Below are 21,130 nucleotides of genomic sequence, written 5' to 3'. Positions count from 1 at the left end.
TGTGGAGGAGCAGCGGCTCTACTCCGAGCCCCTCCCGGATGACCGAGGTTCTCACCTATCTCTAAGGGAGAGAGGGCCTGGACACCCTGCGGAGGATACTCATTTCACCGCTTGTATCTGTGACCTTATTATTCGGTCACAACCCACAGCTTGGGACCATAAGTGAGGGTAGGAACGTAGATCGACTGGTTGATTCAGAGCTTCGCCATACGGCTCAGCTCCCTCTTCACAACGACAGACCGATGCAGAGTCCACATCACTGCAGACGCTGCACCGATCTGCATGTCAATCTCCCGCTCCATCCTCCCGTCACTCAAGAACAAGGCCCAAGATACTTGAACTGACCTGTTTTCTGAAAATGAGCAGTGATTGGTTGTTACCCGAGCCCCGAGCAGTTGTGATGTCATTTTCAGTCGACAGAAGTGACAAAATGGACGCCCCCTGAGATGGCTAAAAACAGGTGGATTAACTCTTATTCCACAAACAATATTTATCAGAATGCCTTGTTTCAACTAGTGGGCTTGCATAGAACATAATCTTGAATAAAATGTTTGGGTTGACTTCCCCGCTAAATGCCAATATCCCAAAATGTCATTGTCAGCATTGGATCCTACAATGGTGTTAGTATTACAGAACCTGGATTACATCTCCGAAGTTTAGGGAAGTGAGGAGAAGGGGGAAAAAATATCACAAATATGCATTTGGAAATTGTTTTACTGCAAGTATACAAAACTGGACAGACAAATCAATGAAAATGTATCTTATTTACAACAAGTGTTTGAATATCGGTTGGGCCAGCACGGTCTTGAAAAAGCATGAAAGATGTAGCTCGTCACGCTGAAGACTGGACAGAGGTCGACTGGACAGCAGGCTGCAAGGCAATAAACAATAAATGAGCACAAAAAAGCCTACATAATTGTAGCTTCATGTCTTACTGATACTAATTATTAGCAGCATTTTACTGGGGTGGCAACCATTAGTAATTTGTAGGTTGTGCCATAATGCCAAGTTTGATTACGCGAATATGTTGTGTACACCACATTACGGGAGAAACAAAAAATCCTCTCCAGGGACCATACATTTATCTAGATTAGGAGGGCCTTTCAAGAGGTGAAAAAATTGCTTTAAATTGACCTGCATTCTAGTGGCACCAAGGTCTGAGGTACCATCCACAGCAAGATTAGGAGTGCTAGTTTTAGCATACTGCAGAACAATACAAGTCTAACACTCGCCTCCTGTGATTTTTGCTCCTCAATTCCATTGTTGGCACTCGAGTTTCCACTGCCATTTATTGTGGCTTCCTGTTTGGCCTGCTTAGCATCAGTGTCCTTTACTGGGCTGTTCTCCTCTGCTTTCCTCTGTATAGAAATATAAAGAAAGGTGGGGAAGGAAGACAAGAGTGAAAAGCCACACAACTGCTTTCTCGGTTGATTTTGTGAGGGATCAACTCAATCTGGACAAAGCCGTGACCACTGAATGCATCACACATGCACCTCAAAGCAAGACACTGAAGCACTATTACAAGGCATTCACACAACTCCATTCCCCTAATCACCACAACTCACAGAACCAACCACACAAGCTACAGAAGAGTAAAAAGCCATGGCTCTGAACCTTGTTAAAGGGTGCCAGATCATGGAACGTAGCAAGTACCAGGTTCTCATTCCTTCAGTTTGTACATAAAACATGTCAGGTCAAACTCTGGCAAAAGGAGAATTCTCATCTCACCTTTTTTCTGACTAGGTGAGAGATGTCCGAGGCCACTTTCAAAGATGCACCTTCAGTTGAATTCACTGGGATCTGAAGTAGAGATTTATATTTTTTGGGGGGGCTGTAAATTGGAATCACCAGATTTGCATGTTGAACGCAAGCGCCCTTACTTGTGTGGGAGCAGCAAAGGCTGAAGAAGTGCTGCCATTTTCACACCGGGATGCTGATGATGTTGAAGCACCACCCTGGGAGAGGTTATTGGCCAAAGTTAGATGGTTGATCGGGGTGGGCAAGAAAGAAAGGAGGAAAAAAAAAAAATAAGGAAAAAAACTAACTTGATATCCTACATCAAAAACAAAACATTAAATCTGCACTTGCTTCACAGAACAATTATGGATAGACAGCATTTCTGAACAGTTTAGATTTAAAAATTGCTTACACTTTGTGCAAAACATTGTACAATATTCTACAGCAATTATTTAATGAAGAACTTCAAAATAACTCCATGCTATACAGCGGGGGTGTCAAACTAATTTTTGTCATGGTTTCCGTTCGAGGGCCATTTTGACAAACAAATGTATGGTACCCCGTATATTTACACAGAATGTAGTATTTAAAAATATGTTCTACCATTTGAACAATTTTAAAGGGGAATAAAAATGCTAATAATATCTCACTTATATTAAGTGAAGACAATTTACAATTTTAATAGTTTATCAAGAAACATGAAGTTGTGGCAGGCTGGATCGGGCACCTGGGCCTTGAGTTGGGCACCTGCGCTATATAGGTTGTTTTCATTGATTTTTGATAGCATTTCAGATAATTTCATTCAGTTTCTCCTTAAAGATATCAGCAAAGTTTGTGTAGTATGCAGAAGTCTATCATGTCCAGCTACTACAACAGTCAGATTGGGGAAAAAATATTTTGTTTGATATATATTTGTGCCAAAATTTGCAGCTGGTCCTTAATAGACTAAGCACCATTATTGTATATACACACATTTAAAGTGACAAATGCAGTGATCTTTTGACAGTTTCCAAAACGTTCCGACACGTGATAGTCGCAAATGTAGCTATGATGCTGAGTACAAGTGTGTAAAAACTGAATATTGTTCCGCTCGCATTAATTCTAAGCCAGGGGTAGGGAACTCCAGTTCCTCGAGAGCCATATCCTGCCTGTTTTGGATCTCTCCCTACTACAACACACCTGATTCTAATGATCAGCTCACGAGCATGCTCGGGAGAAGTCGGAAACAGCGTTTGCTCAACTTGACAAGGGTTTCGGTAGTGTTGCTAAAATTTTCTTATTTTATGCTTAAGCAGTAGTTGTGCTTGCGTAGTCCAAGTCTTTCATATGGTTTGTGGTGTAATTCAAGTGTCGGCGAATTGCCCTTCGCGATAAAGTTTTTCGGCAGAACTTTTGTTATTTTGACCGACAGTCTTGTCAAACCCCGAATCATTTCCGGGCTAGGGACGTGGACTTGGGTCTTACTATCAAATTACTCGTCAAGATGGGACACTTGTCCATATGAGGGGAAAAAAAGTGTTTCCTTAGTTGCTGCCATGGAGTCACGTGACTAAATACTGCTTCCTGATTCACAGAATTAAGACTTCCTTTGAAGTCTATGCACGCTGATTCGCCGAATGAGTGAACAATCAAATGAACCTGTTCATTTTTATAGAGGTTTGTTTTGGAGACTGTATTAATACATCACCCACCCATAATTGTTGATAAATGTCAATGACAACCTTGAAGTCAATATGAAAAAGCAGAAAATTTTGAGCATTTTGTTTATTTTACTGTGAACCTACAAGGGTCTGTTGGATGGCCTGGGAGGCAGCACTGGCTGTTTTCTGCGTTTCTTCAGCATCTTCTATTTTTTCTCTAATGTCAGGCAGAAGCTGCTTCAGTTCTTCCATCTCAGTTGTAGCTTCTTTTGCGCATTCGGCACTCTCTGCTGCATCGATCACGTTCTGCAACATGGCTATACAAAGACTAGGGTCAGCACTGCAACACTATTGTGTTCAACTCCTGGTCAGTTATTTGGCATTGATGTAACATTAGAAAAAAAAAATGCAAAGAAAAAGAGTAGTCTTACTCAGGCGGGTCTCAATCACTTTTATAGAGTTGTTGTAGTGCTGAATTGCCTGGTTGTACTGGTCCATGTAGCACAGGATTGTAGCAACTTGGTAATGGGTCTCAGCCAGCAGACGACTGTGAGGAGGAAGGTGCTTAAGCTGCAGAGCCAAACATTCCTGGAAGTCTTCAAGTGCCTGAGGATAGTTGCCTTTGGGACAGAAGTCAACACTTAACTGTTTTACACAATGTAACAGGGTCCTCATCTAGAACCCAAAATACATCTTCAAGGTCCAATTTAAGCACTTTCTAGAACTAATAGAACATGTTCCACACCTTTAATGCTGTAGCGATGTAAAATAAAGAAAAAAAATTCTTGTACACAGTGAACTTCCACTACACTGCAGTTTTTAAACAATGATTCTGTGTGTTTACAGTACAGGCAATTGTGAATTTAGAGTTGCATGCCTTCAGTGCATGACCATGTTGTGCTTCGACAGGGCAGGCCGCACTGATGTCGAATGGCGTTTTTATATATTGATATTGAATTATTGCCTAGCTCTACGTAAAACCCATGTCAATTACAGTTAGCCTGTCCAGGCAATTTACATATGTTAAAATTAATGTTAACGGATTTTCATTACATGAAATTACAGTTAATTGAAAACTGTACTTTTTTTTTTTTTTAAAGCTTCACCATTTTGTTTTGCCTGTTTTTTGGGGGGGACAAACTATGAGTGAAATAAACAGCATGAAGCGAGTACGCTTCTCAGTTGGAGCCATGCAAGTGTTATATTTGGCCTGCCGGATTACGGGGGCGTGGCAATTTATGGATGTCACTGTACCCACTATTAAAAAAGTCCAATTATTTTTATGGTCTTGTCTCTGTATATAAATGAGCCATTCTGCTTAAAATGTAATTTTGTATGGCAAAAAGCGTGTTGCTTCGCAGGGCTGCTATAGCACTCTACTTACGCGGCGGCCTAGTCAATGGATTAAAAATGTAACTGCAGAGAAACATTTTCAATCACAAGTATTCTGCACAAAGACGCCCCAATTTAAACCTCTGCTACCACCATAATGTACAAATGTAGTCAAACATACCGGTTTCTGCACCAACTTCTCCAAGTTTCAAGAAGGCCTGGGCTGCCATGAGCTGGTCTTCTTTGCTTTCCTTTCTAAAGCAATTCAAACAAGTTACATTAAATTAGGAGCTACAAAGGGTGCATTTATATGGCATATGATGTCCTCACCTCTTATAGATGACCTTTGCCACCTCTAGCATTTCCCAAGCCAATTGTAGATTTCCAACTTCATCCTCCTGACAGTGTGGGATACATAGACATATTTACAAACCATCTTAAACTGAGACCTATCCAAAACCGTGAAATTACCTTGTCTCTATTTTTGTCCACTTCCTCATCATCATCGTCGTCGTCACTGTCCTCTTCATCTGGGTGAAAATTAATGTTTACAAGCAGCTACCAATTGTGCAGAACAAACACAATGACCAAAAGTACGGCTGAAATATTTTAGTTCCCTTTAACACCAGTATGTGAAACGTAATACTTAAAATATAAAAATACCACCCAGAATTGTGCACCCCCCTTGCGCTGTCATTTAACAAGTATTAGTGCTTTGTATCAAAAGGTCTGCCTGCCCTCTGCTTCCTCCTCAGGGTTGGGGTCGCCACTTTCTTCATCATCCTCCTCATCATCATTCTGCTTTTCAGAGTCTTCAGTCTTTGCCACACTTTCTTTTGCAGGAGACTCAGTGAGGCTTCCCCCAGCGCCGTTCACAGCTCCATTCACTTGAGCTTCCTCACCCAGACTCTCGTGCGCTCCATTCAATGGGAAAGCAGAGGGCTGCCCAGAGTCATCCCCAGCTTGTTCGGTTGATGACTTGGAAACAACGTTTTCCTGCTTCACCTCAGTGCTGCTCTCCACATCCGACTCCGGTTTTCTTTCTACCGCCTCAGGCTTTGCCTCCATTGCATCGTACACCTGCTTTCGTAGCTCGTTGCGAGTGTTTTCTGCACCAGAGTGGTATATAGGACATTAGTTTGGCTCGTTTTCCTAGGAATTACATTTGCCTGATAGTTCGCATTAACTCTTTTCAATGTACACTGGCAAGGAACTCGGGCCCTTTTTGACCTGTGAAGTCTTGTAATTCTGGACTAATCATGTTAAACATCTGACAAGTTCACAACCATGTAAAATTCCATTAAACGGAGGTAGTACTCAAGCATTAGAAGGGATGTATTGTTGATTGTCTGAATCGACTTACAAAATCTTTTCGGCCCGCCACACACAGAGCAACGCAGCCGAAACCATCTGAAGAGTCGTGCAGGGTTTGGTAACTGGATTTCACGAGAGGATGACAGTCGGCCACTGGCTTTGCCATTTTACAATAAATTTGAACTATGTTTATGTGGATGAAAGAGCATAGCAGTGGAGTCCTCCCATCAGTATAGCCAAGGAAATCAAGGCAAGGATTCTTGACAGTCACATCAATCATGTTTGTGGATCAATATAAAAATAAATTAAAAGTAGCCTCTGCGCCCTCGGCCACCCAATCAAAGTTATAGTGTTCATGTTTTGTTTTTTTGACTAGCATGAAGTCCGACCTACTAGACCAGGGGTGCTCAATACGTCGACCGCGATCTACCAGTCGATCGCATGACATTTAAAAAAAAAAAAAAAAAAACTATGTTCATAGTTAATTATCTTGTGCAACATTGGCTCATGCAAGGTACATCAAAATACATTGTGCATAAAGAATCCTCAATATATATTTTGTATTTTTGTAGTGGGTAAGGCCTACCCAGTACAAAACATACCGTACTCTACCCAGAAGGCATTTTGACTTGATTTTATAAATAGCTCACATTCTGAAAAAGTGTGAGCACCCCTGTACTAGACTCTACTACCTACTAGAGCTGTCCCCCATCTGATTACATTATCAGAGCCGATCAGATGGTTTTCAGCTGATGTTTCCTCAAATACCGGTGTTTAAGGTGAAATAAGGGTGGTTTTAAATCCATCTGGGCGACCTCTTTCTTTGCAAGTATACCATGTTATAATGTGGAAACCCGTGGTTATTACCGTATTTTCAGGACTATAAGCCTTTTTCCGAGGTTTTGAGTCTTATGCAAAGGCTATTCTGTGGATTTTTCTTCCACCGCTCTAACCGGAATTACAGTACAATTCAATACATTTCCCATTAACTGGATGTGACTGCAGGTGGAGGAGTTCAACAGGCAAGGGCGCCATGTTCTGCGTTATTGCATAAGGTGCTCTAATTCTTTGATTTTATGTTTTCTGAGCGGTCCCTGAAGTGCACATGAATGCGATTGGCTTATGTTACGCATGTTCTGTTGTTTCGATGTGAAATGCTATTGTTGATTTAGTACAGTTATCAGCATGTCGTGTGTTAGATTGGGTGACTATTAACATAAAACAAGACAGGTGCATATGTAGAATGTAGTAGAACAATAGATGGTGGAGTCTGGTGGATATTAGTTGACAAACTGGAGCGGCAGCGAAATGAAACTAAGTACTGTTTATTTTCTCTTGGTTCTGTTCTGTTTTAATCAGCAACGTTGCTGCAGTGTTAAAAGGTTAGGAAAGAATCTGCTCAGTTACATGTACATTTAATAATCGTTCTGTAAATGCAATAAAAAGTTTATTTCTCTTGGTTCTGTTCTGTTTTAATCAGCAACGTTGCTGCAGTGTTAAAAGGTTAGGAAAGAATCTGCTCAGTTACATGTACATTTAATAATCGTTCTGTAAATGCAATAAAAAGTTTAACATAGGTGCGGCTTATACAAGTTTTTTGCCAAAAATATAACGGTGCGATTTATAGCTTGGAAAATATGGTAATATGAAGCAGCCAATATACAGTATGTACAAATCTGTTATGGCTAAATTTAAAGCGGAAGTCAACCCAAACATTTTTTTCAAGAATATGTTCCCAGCAGGCCCACAAGTTGAAACACGACATCCTGATTAATGTTGCGTTTATGGTATATAATTTAAGTGGCAAAATGCACTTGTTTTTAGCCATCTCTGGGGGCGGCCATTTTGTCTTCTGAAAATGACATCACAACTGCTCACAATGACCAACCACAGCTGACCTTTTTTCTGAATCTGAGCCGTGATTGGTCGTTGTGAGCAGTTGTGATGTCATTTTCAGTCGACAGAAGACATTATGGCCGCCCACCGAGATGGCTAAAAACGAGTGGATTAACACTTATTCCACAAACGCTATATTTATCAGAATGCCCTGTTTCAACTAGTGGGCTTGCATAGAACATTCTTGAAAAAATTATGTTTGCGTTGACTTCTTTAACTGCTGCTACTTAACCTGGCGGGTTTAGTACGGATTTTATGATACATGTATTGTTTACCATTAGATATATCAAATGCTCTGAAACAGAGGAATCCCTCATTCTATGTTAATCCTTACATGTATAATCCATTGCACAAATTGCTGCCTTCGCATCACGAGGAAATCAAATGTATAAATGGTCGACGGGAGCACTTTTGAAATTATGACCATTTGACCCGGCTTGAGAATAAAAAAAAGCGGATAGTCTGACGGCGGAAGGGTACCCAGGCTGCAGAAGGATGGCAATAAACGGACTGGCAAATTTCAGTAAATGCCCATCTCTAATAGTTTATGTATTTCTTAAATTTTCCTACTAAAAAAAAAAAAAAGGAAGCGCTTCAGTTAGGGGTGGGCGATATGACGATATTGGATCGTTAAGAGATTCAACGTGCTCACGATCTCATAAAGCTGGAAGATCGTTTGATAGTCTTCATGGAACATTCTATACAGTTTAGCTCGATGGCGGCGGAAAGCCGCTGACGCATATACCCGACAAACCAATCACAGCACGCACAGTGCACCGTACGTGACACTCCCCACCTCCCTGTTTGTTTGTATACAGCGGGGAGCTTTAGCGAAAAGTCACCGCTAAGCAGAGTTGGTCCCGAAAAGAAACTCCACATCCACAGTGTCGATTTGGTTTGGCTTTTCCTCGTAGGAGAAGAAGCAAACAAGTTGTTTGCAAAGTTTGCAGCGTTTCGGTTCGAACATCAGCGCCGACAGCCAAAGCAAATGGAGATCAGACACATGGTAGCCAGAGGCTAGCTCCAAGCTAACGCAACCCACGGTAACACAGCTATTTAACAAGAGCACTCCATATGAAAAAAACCAAGCACTTTTGACAGTCAATTTTTTTATCGCGTGATTAAGGTTTCCAAAGCAACCAGCGGCTGCATTGATCAAGGCTGCTGGTCACCACGATCTATACATGTATATTTAAAAAAAAATAAATAAAAATTTTAAAAAAGCTTTGGAGTAGAGGAGGCATGACATCTGCTTCAAAATATTGACGATGATGATGAATTGCTCATTTGACACATCTGAGTCCGCCTGCCCCGCGGTGATAGTCGTGACGTATGTTGTTGGACGTTTAACGCTTGTTCTTCCTTATCTTCGGAGGCCGTAGTATGGCGGGTTACAATATAGGTTTGACTATGCATTTCTTCTGGCGTCTTCCTTGCTAAAGAGAACCGACACGGCAGGACAGTGTTTTGTTGCGTCTCAGACGTGAACAGCAGCGCTCCAATTCACCTCTCTCTCGTATTTCCTTCGCACGGGAAATGCGCTGTTGACAACAGTGCCAAACCAAAAAGGAATAAATACTTAAGCGCACTATACGTAAATATATACTCACAAAATATTGCAGAATTTTAGAACAATAAATACAAAATGTGTATTTTTATAACAGCACGACACGCAGCGCGAGAGCCGCATGGGACAATCTCAGCAGGACATCAACTGTTTGTCATTCATTTATCTGACACAATTTACATTAAAATATACCCACAACAGAATTTTAGTTAACAAAATACATTTATTAGACACTCGAGCAGCGAGTAATAATCTTTTTATTCGTTCTAAAACCAAGCGGAGCTTGAGCAACAAGTCGCCTGATTGCGTGTATGTTTGAAAGGGCTGGGGGGCTGTTTGCATGAGTTGAATCCAATGCTTGTTTTTTTCAATTTAAGGAGTCAACCCAAACATATTTTTTCCAGAATATTTTCTATGCAGGCACCCCTAGTCAAAACAAGTCATTCTGATTAATATTTTGTTTGTGGAATATGAGTTAAGTTGTAAAATCCATCCATTTTTGACCATCTCAGGGTTGGCCATTTTATCACTTCTGTCGACTGAAAATGACATCACAGATGCCCTGTGGGCTCAAATAACGACCAATCATAGCTCAGTAGCAGAAACCGGGTGAGCTGTGATCGTTACCTGAGCTCTGAACAACTGTGATATCATTTTCAGTTGAAAGACGTGACAAAATGGCCGCCCCCAGTGATGACTAAAAACAGGTGGGTTAACTCTTATTCCACAAAAGCAATATTTATCAGAATGCCTTGTTTAAATGAGTGTGCTTGCATGGAGCATATAGTTAAAAAAAAAAAAAAAAAAAAAAAAAAAGAATATATTTGGGTTGACCTTGCTTTAAGTATTTGCATAAGAAAAATCCTCTTCGTGTTAAGGGTATTGAAATTCACGATGTCACAGAAAAATCAAGGGATTTTTTTTTTTTTACAATAAATAAAATGTGATTAACTACGATAAAATGTGATTAACTACGAAAAATGTGATTAAATATTTTAAATCGCTTGACAGCACATACATATATAAAGGGATAGACCGAGATGTTTTTTTCAGGGCCGATACCGATTAGTCAAGGAGGTCGATAACATTCTCCAACACTTGACAGTTTAAATGACAAAAGCCCATGTTTATTCAACAACTTAAGCGATGTACAAGATGTTAAAGCTTTTCTAGATCTAAAAAAAAGACAACTTTGTTTTAAGTCTCACAAAAAAGTGCAGGCAGCTCCCGGGCCCAGCTGCATGTCTTATAGTTCAATGAAAACAAACATCTCCTTACAGTAAATAGTTTTCTAAAAATCCACTACAACTGAAATGTTTATCTTTCACACATCTTTGTTTTAAAGTTCAAAAACATAGAAGTGAATCCTCAACGCAGCTACTAGCCAGAAAAAGCATGCTTCCAAGACCAGACTTTCACATGCAGTATTTGGCTGTCAATTTTTGCACCATGTACAACACTTGGAGCGGTGGTTGTTTTAAAGTGCTCTATAAATAAAGTTGAGTTTAGCTTTTCATTACGTGGCTTACACACAGACACGCACACAAAGGCACTCATTTCTTACTTTTATCACCATTTCCCGATATTATCAGAAACTTCTCAGGAGTCATGTCATTCACAAAGCAAATTAACTGTTGTGACATTGGGGGAGTGGTTAGCCTGCGCCGCAAGGCAGGTTACTGTGGCGAGCAGAACTGCCCCTTGTATTCATATGACAGAAGGGCTCATAGTAATGTTACAAGTGAGTTATAGTAGACTGGCATTTACTAAAATTTCGGCGAATTCTATTGCATTACCTTGAACTACTAACTCGCCGACTCCCGTCGTGTACCGGTATGTGCCTAGCTCGTCCAGGAGACAGAGCGAGCAGGAAGCAAGCACGCAGCTTTACGCTGATTGGCTGTTACGCACTGCACAAGGAACCAATCAGATGGTGCTTTGGACAGGCCAGTCGAGCAGTAAAAAGAGAAGCATGCTGCAGCAAGCACGAATAAAGAAGTTTTTAATTTATCAGCGGTAAAATAAAAAAATGCAGATAATCGCCGAAATGCCAAATATCGGCCCGGCCAATAATATATATACGCACACACAGGTATGTCTAAAGCAGTAGGGTAAACTCTGCAGTAGTTTTAGCAAAAGCCAGGTGATTCATTGAGATGGCCGGCCACCTGAATGACTGGCGATGTTTAAAAGGCTGGTTAAAAACAATCAATCTTTCCTTTCATAAATTTATATTGATTCATAAAACCATATATAGATTTTAATAAGTTAAAAAATTAAATGTGACATCTTGTGTCATTATGCAAAAGTAGCATATCGAAACAGTGGACGCAAAGAAATCAGCCCCAACAAGCTTCAAGGCAGAGGTCTGAAAGATTTGGAATTTTAAAATAAACTGAAACAGTCACAGGAATGTGAGGTCATGAGTTTGCAGTATGTTTTTTGCCACCATTTAAACAGCCTGCCATGTGGTTGGAATTGATTTACTGCAAATTATTTTTTGACCAGGTCATGCTCAAAACATTGCATGCATTGGATTCAATTCTTACTGGAACTTTTCATGTTATAGCAAGAAGTTTCTATTATTTGCAGCATTACTTCTGAGCATGTCATCCACATGAGAAAAAAAAAATTGGAAGAGTTTGAAATCCTTAATCGAAACGAAAATTATAAGTGAATTGTAAAATTGAATCCTTGTGAATCGATACCCATTCCTAGATGCATTTCCCCCATGTATGTCAGCGAAGCAGGAATATTTAGCGTTTGTCTGCATTTTTTGGGTTTCAATTATTTTTCACCAATGCATTTTCGCTATGACAGACTAAATTTGTTTAAACTTCTTATCCCGAGAACACTTACGTCAGGTGATTTTCACCCACACCATTTTTGGTGATATTTTGTATTAGGAAATTAAAGATGAAAACTTCCAATTTGGCATACAGTGTTGTACTTGATGAAAACTGTATTATATCTGTGATATTATATGGGGTTAAATGTACCCGACATTAGCGATGTTGTTACTAATTTTAACATTAGTGTTCTAGGGTTAAAAAAAAGATATTGCTTTTGATCAAATATAGTTTTTCAAACCCACCGATCATTGAATGACCCCAAAACCCTGATCACGTAAATCCTACTTACAGTGCCCTCCTAAAGAATGTGAGTGGCAAGGTCAATTCCTTTGTTTTTGTTGTATCTGAAGACATTTTGGTTCCAAATCAAAAGATTAATATGAGGCAAAAGTTCAGTTTTCACATAAAGATGTGTTAAACAACTCAGGACAGCTCACCTTTTTATCAAGCCACCCAATTTAAGTGAGCGAAAGTACTGGAACAGACATTAAATTAACTAACTGGTTTGCTTTTCTCCCAGAGACAGCCCTCTGGTCTTCATGATTGCATTAACAGAAAATGCTTTTTCTTTTTTTACAGGTGAAATCAAGTGTGGTGGTGGGGGGGGGGGCACACTCATGTTTAACTTATTGACGACTGTCTTTTCACAGTCCAGCCATTCAATCCCAGGAACTTTTTTTTTTTTTAAACATTACGGTAAAAGAGGGTCTGAAAATGTCTGGCAGTGAATGAGTTAAGCAATCAATCTAAAAAAGGCAACACCTGAGCAACTAGATACACCCATCAGTCTCATGTTCTGATACGTTTGCTCCTTTGAAAAGTGTGTGGCTTCAAACACAAGGTGGCATGTCCTGAGTTGCTTAACGCATCCAAGTGTAAATAGTACCATGAAATAAAACCTGGAATTCAGGACGTTTGTCTCATATTCACCTTTTGATCTGAAACCCAAATCTCTTCAATAGACAAAAACAAAAAGAAACTGACCATGCCGTTCCAATTATTTTGGAGGAGACTGTATAAATTTATGCAGGTGTCGAATCCACCTCCTAATTGATGAAGTCATTTAACTCATTCAGTACCTGACTTTTTTTCAGACCCTCTGTGAAATGACAAATATGTCACTGGGATAGAATGAGTTAAGCATGCCTGGGTACTTTTACTGTAGTCTAGAAGAGCTCCTTACCATCAAGGTTATTGGCACTCTCAATATTTGAGTTACTGGGTTGCTCCTCATCTTCAGATTCTTCCGGGACTCCTTCCAAGGCATTTCCAAGGACTGAGTTCTCCATCCTAACACACAAAAATGCAAGCAACAGAGTCAATGCTTGCGTGACAGGAAAACTTAAATGTTGGTTTTATCACTGGTTGTTTCTCAATTTATGCTGGGCTAAAAAAAAAAAAAAAAAATAATAAAAAAGTCAAAAGTTCTAGTTAATACAACATGGCAGTATTAACTTTGAGCGGACAATTCATATAACACTAAATAAATTTTTAACTTTGGTTACCTGGCAAGCTCAAGTAGGGACTTCCCACATAGGAAAAAGGCCTCACCACACTCATCTGCAGTGTCTCCATACTTGGCAGCTCTGCACAAACAAAAGTAACAGTCAACTCCCATTATATTACAGTTAATCATTTATGCCCCTGCTATATTGCTGATTTTTGGCGACTGTCTACAGGGAAAGAAGCCGTAAAATCGGAGCATGAAGAGGATGCCCCTTCAGGGTTACACAGTACCATGTTTTGACATTTTAATATTAATTGTCCCCATAGAACTGAGAGAACATATGACTGAGTATTCTATGCTCTGTATGTCATGCTGCATAGTGTGTTAAGTGGCAGCTGCTGGAAGGTTTACAATTAACATCTAAGATCATGCCAATTAGCCCGTCTGCGCCATTGTGCATTAAGTTTCGCAAAAATGGACAAAATGGTTTGGTTGAACATTGGTGTTTGAATGTTTCGTTCGATCAAATTTTCACACACACGGGAGTTACAAATAAGGCCTGGATAAACAAATCCGGCATTTGTCAACTGTGACCGACGCTTACAAGCTTTGGCGTCGGGCCGACTGTCGGCACGTCACGCTGGAAAAATACACCGCAACGACGCTGACCATTAAAGTACCTACTGCGTATGCATGAGATGTAATAGCCCTGCATACCATCGGTAGTGGTTGTCAACACTCGCTCTTTGTACTTTTAAGAAGATCAAGGTAGCAAAGGCGTGCTCACTGTATATCCACATTTGTCACTTCCCGTTCGTGCCGCGTGCGCTATTCGCTAGCTAACAGCCAATCAGAGTGACCAACCAAATGTCACAACACAGATTCAACATTCTGAAACGCCCACCAGACGAGGTCTAATGTTCCAACTTTGTTTGATACATCAATCAGACGGCGTAATCAAATGCCCCGACGCCGGATTGGTGCATCTGGGCCTATACACAGAAAACATTTTTCAATATCTACAGGATAATAAAAAGCATCCCAAAAGTCAACTTTCTGGCCTGGCAACTGAGGGTGCAGGCAGTTTTTTTTTTCATTTATTTTTTTAAAAGGTGGAAGTCAACCCCCCCAAAATACTTGGCAATAATGTGTTCTATGCACCTTCACCAGTCTAAATATGGCATTCTGAGTAACATTGTGTTTGTGAAAGGAGATAAGCAGCAAAATCCAACAGTTTTTAGCCATCTCAGGAGGCAGCCACTTTGTCACTTTCAGTCAACTGAAAAGGACATCAGCTGCTCAGGGCTTAGGTAACGACCAATCACGGCTCACCTGTTTTCTGATGCTGAGCCATGATTGGTCACTAGTAGAGCCCTGATGTCATTTTCAGTCGACAAGTGACAAAACGGCCACCTCCCGAGATGGCTAAAAATGCTGCTTAACTCCTTTTCCATACACACAATATTAATTGGAATGCAGAGTTTCAACTAGTAAGGCTGTATACAACATAATTGTAAAAAACATTTTTTGGTTGACTTCCGCTTTACTTCAACAGTGAAACAGGGCCGATGGAATATTTTCAAAAATGTGTAACACATTTTCATTTAAAGCATAACGAATTAAACAAATTTAAAAAAAAATAAGGTAAAATCTTAACAGTTCACTGTATTACAAAGCCTCTTTTTTGTATCTAAGATAGTTCTTTCTGACAAGCATGTCGCAAACAGTGTGAAAAGCCACCATGATTTCCCGATCATGTGTACTCACAACATGCCGCATGCTTCCTGAAAGACACCGACTGCAGCTACAACGTCACCCATCACAAGATGTCTGTTCCCTGTGCCGATGAGCTTCTTCGCCTCCTCCATGACGTCTACAGAACAGCTGCAAAAACATAACACGTGCAGTCGGTCCAAGTCGAAGTGATCCACAAGGCCCAGCGAGGGGGACGCTCACGCTCACCTATCTGTCGCTGGTGCAGACGACGAGCACGGCTTCTCGTCCACACTGCTGTAAAACACGTTTAACACAAGTTCAGTCAGTACAATTCAGTCGGTTTATTATCTCATCCTATCAATGACGTGGCGTCCATTTGGCCATTAACGTACCCCCTTCACGCCACGGCACAGCACAGCACAGCACAGCACAGCACAGCCAAGGTACATCGTTAGCTAAACGGCTAGTTAGTTTAATAGGCTACCAAGCGCATTTGTAAAAACGGTTACTTTACTATCCTACCTATTCCACCAAAATGTATAGACACCAAAGATGAAGAGCAGCCATGGCTCACCATTGCTGCTTAGCAGTGATCGAGCTAATGGTCGTGTTCCGTTCGCACATTCATATGGCACATTACAAGTATTACCTTCCAGAGCTTGACGCGACAGACGTTTCCTCTGGCATCTTTCGCAGGCTTGAGGAACTATAAGGAGCCAGGCACCACAATCGACAAACGCACCGCGTTTGAGAGAGACACAGAAATCCCGTGTTGTCGATGTCTTTGTTGGCGCGCTTAAATAGAGCCAAAACAATCTTTCTATTTCCGCTCAACTCTAAACGCGGGAGATTGTCTTTAAAGGGACCGCTACACAGCTCGTGATGCATTCAAGGGATATGGGAAGAAACAAGTATCCCTCGCTGTTGCACGTCTCAATTTATTGTAAAGGATCAAATAAAACTACGGAGCACGCCAGGGTACATCACGGGAATATTTAAGACTATAACGCAATACTATTGCAATACAGGAGCGTGAGTGACAGCGTCCTCCTCGCTGGGTCTTAATGATCACTTCGATTTGTACTCGAAACTTGTACTCAATCCTGCTTTAAAAATCACATTCACCGATGGCACATCCACGCGCATAATGCGTATTGGTTCAACTAGTTTGCATTAGAATACCATATTCAGACAGACCCGGGTACTGTGGGCAATGCAGTTTTCGCCGATGTTTTCATTATCATTATTTTAATCAGCATGCAGTTCGTTAATATGTTAGAATTTTACATTTGGCCGACGGGAATCGCAGGCCTCGATAGCGCAGTAGGCAGCGCGTCAGTCTCATAATCTGAAGGTCGTGAGTTCGATCCTCACTCGGGGCAGAATATTTTCGAATTGCGTTTTGTTATGTTTATATGTAGGCTGTTTGATATTAATATGTTTACTGCACTAATTTATCCAAGAATGTAGAAGAAATTCGCTTTTAGTTGGTGTACTGGTAATGTTTTTGCGAATAACATTTTGTAATTGAGTATGTGCTTTATCAGTTTAGCTGCTTTTAAAGTCATCCTGTGAACTATGCGAATGCTTTTACTTTTCGTGTCCCCCTATCAAACAATACATACTCTAAATGAAAGAATACTGTAATTTACAAGGAAAAACATTACAATGTAACAAGGTAAACAGTAGATGGTGCCCATGCTCTAATTTACCCTAACTAACGTTTTAGCACTGTTTCAAACACCTACGATAGTAGAATCCGTGGATCAATATCAACTGGCGGGACAGCTTTTAAATCATTCAGTCAAACATCCAGTCATTTTCTCATGATGTATAGGGGATACATTATATTATTAACAACATTCACAATTGCGTTTTCAGTAGGTCCCTCATCAATTGATGCACTTGTACTTTCAGAATTTGGAATGTGCATGTCAATTAGGCAATCAAGGAGTTAGAGAGAGAGAGCGAAAGGGAGAGAGAGAGCGAGCGAGCGAGCGAGCGAGCGAGCGAGAGAGAGAGAGAGAGAGAGAGAGAGAGAGAGAGAGAGAGAGAGAGAAAAGAGTTGGGGGGGGGGGGGGGGGGTGGAGACAGTGGGCTCCAGGCAGTCTCAGGCTTCACATTCAGTTTTCAATCATAGTGTGTGCGCCGGTGAACCCTTTTGGTTTTTGGGAGTTATATTTTCCATCCAGTGTCCACCTTTCTCTAGCTTGTTTTTGTTTACTTTCTAACTGAGATGTTGCAATGTTCTGTGCTGTCTTACAAAACGTAGATTTGTGTTGGCTGATTTTTTTCTACTTAGCTTTTACACCTGGCTGTAGATCAGCCGATGCAGACAGCTGTCATGAGGTGAAGACAGCATACATGATGCGCCAAATAGGCCAGGTGGAACTTGTGCCAGACAGTCCCCAAACAGGTCAGTGAACCATGTTTTATTACCGGTGATCATCATAGGACATAATAAGCTGACCATTGAAAGAGTTATAATTATCTGAATATTAAATTCACTCCAATTACTGGAAAGGTAGATACCGAATCGACGAGTGCTTTTAGCATGACTAATTTCCAACTGTTGATTTTCTTTTGCAGAATGTATTTAAAGTTATACATATTTTTAATTGATTTTAAACCAATCATATTGTGAAATTTATGATGAAATCCACCTCAGAGTTTATACTCTTTTGTAATACAAGGCCAAATTCCTAATTGAGTGTATCATCGTTCTGGTAGGCCAGCACTCCAAAGCAAGAGGCTATTTCTGTTGAAAAAAATGAACATAAATAGCTTGGAACATACAGAAAGCACACATTGCTATGAGGTGGTGTTGAAGTTTTTCTCAATATTGAAAGTTCAAGAGCTTTTGTTTATACTTTATATACCATTCTTAATCAGGATATCATCCTATTTTTTTACTTCTTGTATCAATGATTTCCCCAGTAACTGTTGAATAATCTGATTTTTCATCTTGAATTTTCTATTTCTATAGCCTTCTTGTCATACTCACTTTCAAAATGCTCCAGAAGCGGCCAGCGGATTAAAATAATTTAATAATAATAATTAAAAAACAAGATATTAGTAAAAAACAACATTGAAACTCAAATGAAGTAAAAACTTTCTATTGCATCGAATGACATCGTACATGTTTTGCCTAGCACGTCTTGGTTTTCCAGTTAGCTCATTATTGATTTTACAATGTATGTTTTTATTCAATACATTTCATTGGTTTGTTCCACTTCCAATGCATTTGTGTGTGGGTGTGTATATGTTGTGGGGGTGGGCGTGGATGTGTGTGCATATGTGCATGGCGCATACGTGTCAGGTCATACATTAGTGTTGAGCTGTGCGGTATGGAAAAAAATCAATCACGATATAGGACATTTTATGTCACGATAACGATATATTTTCAGTTAATCTATAAGAAATAATACAACATAGTATGACTGCTGACCTTTTCTCACTTTATTTTGAAGTGGCATTACACAGTCCTATATCAAATGAGAAATGCATTCAGTAGTGCTACTATGTAAAATTAACAAATGTTAACAGAAGCACAGGCATCGATATAAAGCTCTACTGGGGCACATGCCCTCTAAATCAGTGCTCCACAATCACCGGTCTGTGGCCCGGTCCTGGTACTGGTCTACAGACCACTCGGTTCTCTGCCGCAGAGATATATTAAAAAAAAAAAAGTTCTGTAGTGGCGCATCCGTGCCCCAGTTGTACGTTATAACCACTCCAGATATGCACACTGATACTTCTCCATAATTCTGCTAACAGACTAATCTACATGACTATAAACATCGATCCATTATCTAATCCGCTTATCCTCATAATGGTCACGGGCGTGCTGGAGCCTATCTTAGCTGTCATCAGGCAGTAGGCGGGGTACACCCAGAACGGGTTGCCAGCTAATCGTAGAGCACACAGAGACAAACAAACATTCGCACTCACAATCACACCTAGGGGCAATTTAGACTGTCAATCAATTTACCATGCATGTTTTTGGAACGTGGGAGGAAACCGGAGTACCCGGAGAAAAGCCATGCAGGCACGGGGAAAACATGCAAACTCCACACAGGAACGCCAGATTCGAACCCCCGACCTCTGCACTGTGAGGTGGACGATAAACATCACAACAGATTTTTTTTTTTTTTTTGTGTCTAATATCTTGTGATGATATGGCACTCGTGGTATTTGTGTGACCACATAAGCAAATTATAACTCTGTTTCCTGATCCCCTCAGATGATTCTCTCAGAGTGTGTGTTCACTCTGGGCTGGGGTGCTGCACCAGTAAGATGGAGGACACTTACATGGCTGCTGTGCGCAGTGAGACACAGCAAAAGATGCAATCCTACAGCTTTGAGCTGAAGTACCTGATTGCTGGACACAGAAAAGCCTACCAAGGTGAGGAAGACTTTTGGACTCAGTGAGAAATAAAACATCCTTCCATCAATTTTCTAAGGCAGGGCTCGGCAACCTTTAACACTCAAAGAGCCATTTCGACCCGGATTCCACGGAAGAGAAAAACACTTTTTGACATCTGAAATGAAGATATCTACATATATACACACATTTGCAGCATGTGGCCTTGACCTGAATTTAAAAATACGCTCCTGAACCTCTGCGCACAGCGTATGCAAATCAGGGCTGCAAAGTTACTTTCATCTTTACGCAGGACTGTAGCTGCTGTCTTTTTAAAATAACAAAACAAAAACAAAAAACGTTTTTCTTGTGTCTAAGTGTTCATATTACATTAGAACTACAACCTCTGTCTCCTGTGTGTGTGTTCATCCCAAAAGCGACTCTCACACTCACAACAAAGTGTTTACAGAAGTACATGTGATGCAGCGTCGGTGCATTTTGAAAGTGGAGCGATTTGGTCGGTAGAAATACAGTATTTGGGGAAATGATGAGTTGAAGTTGAAGCTTTTCGTCTCATTTCTTGGAGACGTCAGTAAAGATGAAGTCACGTCATAGCCGCATGTAAAAAATGAGCCGATCTGAGCCATGGCTGAATTACTACTAATACCATAAATGTCCACTTTATGCTTTATGTTTCAAGTGGGATTAAATTTAAGTCATATATAAAGTCAATACTGTTACTCAAAACAACTGCAGAGTCGATTTCCCCGCTGTCAGGGTTGATCCCTCCACCAGCATGGAGCACATTTTGGACTCCTGACGTCAATGTCAGATGTATGCGACCTGGCGGTTCAGACTGCGGTCGCATTGCAAAAAATCCGATAAGTATCCGATCTAGGACCACATGTGAAAGTGGCCAAAAACTTTGACTTAATAAGAAGACATGATGCACGTTTTCGAGACAAATAACATACACTTCAACGCGACACTTATAATTTATTTTCCCAAGCCACGCAGAGGCAGAAGGATGAAAGTGTCGAATGCGGCTCCGGAGCTGCGGGTTGCCGACCCCTGGTTTAAAGTGATTGTCCTAATTACGGCCACAGGTGAGTTGGAGCCTATCCCAAGAGACTTTGGACGAAACCGGGGTAGACTCTGTACTGGTCACCATGCAATCGCAGGGCACATATAGACAAATGACCATCATCATGCTCACATTCACATCAGTGGATAGTTTAGAGTTTTAAATTACCGGGAAATATGGAT

The 21,130-nt window shown here is 40.6% G+C and overlaps 2 protein-coding genes and 1 non-coding gene across 5 annotated transcripts in view; 2 read left to right on the top strand and 1 right to left on the bottom strand.

The window, feature by feature from the left end:
* Positions 1–696: 696 nt before the first annotated feature.
* Positions 697–16,342, bottom strand: nasp (nuclear autoantigenic sperm protein (histone-binding)). 3 transcript variants are annotated; one of them, XM_086047469.1, is made up of 16 exons: positions 16,151–16,340; positions 15,748–15,795; positions 15,553–15,669; positions 13,844–13,924; positions 13,522–13,628; positions 5,715–5,818; positions 5,447–5,651; positions 5,181–5,239; positions 5,040–5,107; positions 4,891–4,964; positions 3,809–3,997; positions 3,522–3,694; positions 1,881–1,955; positions 1,729–1,800; positions 1,233–1,358; positions 697–871 (listed from the first exon to the last, which is right to left on the bottom strand). In XM_086047469.1, the coding sequence occupies exons 1-16, from the start codon at positions 16,186–16,188 to the stop codon at positions 833–835; spliced, it is 1,575 nt and encodes a 524-aa protein (XP_085903595.1). In that variant the 5' UTR covers positions 16,189–16,340; the 3' UTR covers positions 697–832. The 3 variants fall into 3 exon arrangements, with proteins under 3 accessions (XP_085903595.1, XP_085903593.1, XP_085903596.1); XM_086047467.1 differs by having other exon boundaries at positions 5,447–5,818; positions 16,151–16,339; XM_086047470.1 differs by lacking the exons at positions 5,447–5,651; positions 5,715–5,818 and having other exon boundaries at positions 16,151–16,342.
* A 468-nt stretch (positions 16,343–16,810) lies between these two features.
* On the top strand, positions 16,811–16,883 carry trnam-cau (transfer RNA methionine (anticodon CAU)). Its single transcript has one exon. It is a non-coding gene; the product is annotated as a tRNA-Met (tRNA).
* Positions 16,884–17,650: 767 nt separating this feature from the next.
* Positions 17,651–21,130, top strand: part of LOC147138149 (glypican-5-like) — a 45,860-nt gene continuing 42,380 nt past the window's right edge. The window contains exons 1-2 of the mRNA XM_086047466.1: positions 17,651–17,917; positions 19,745–19,906. Of these exons, the coding sequence (XP_085903592.1) occupies positions 17,746–17,917; positions 19,745–19,906 (334 nt within the window). The 5' untranslated portion in view covers positions 17,651–17,745. The remainder of the gene's footprint in view (positions 17,918–19,744; positions 19,907–21,130) is intronic.

Source organism: Filicampus tigris, chromosome 12 (genome assembly GCF_054856515.1).
Source record: "Filicampus tigris isolate MCC_2025a chromosome 12, RoL_Ftig_1.0, whole genome shotgun sequence".
NCBI classification, from domain to species: Eukaryota; Metazoa; Chordata; class Actinopteri; order Syngnathiformes; family Syngnathidae; genus Filicampus; species Filicampus tigris.
The sequence above is the reverse complement of the archived record's forward strand: the minus strand, read 5'-3'. Positions and strand labels throughout refer to the sequence as shown.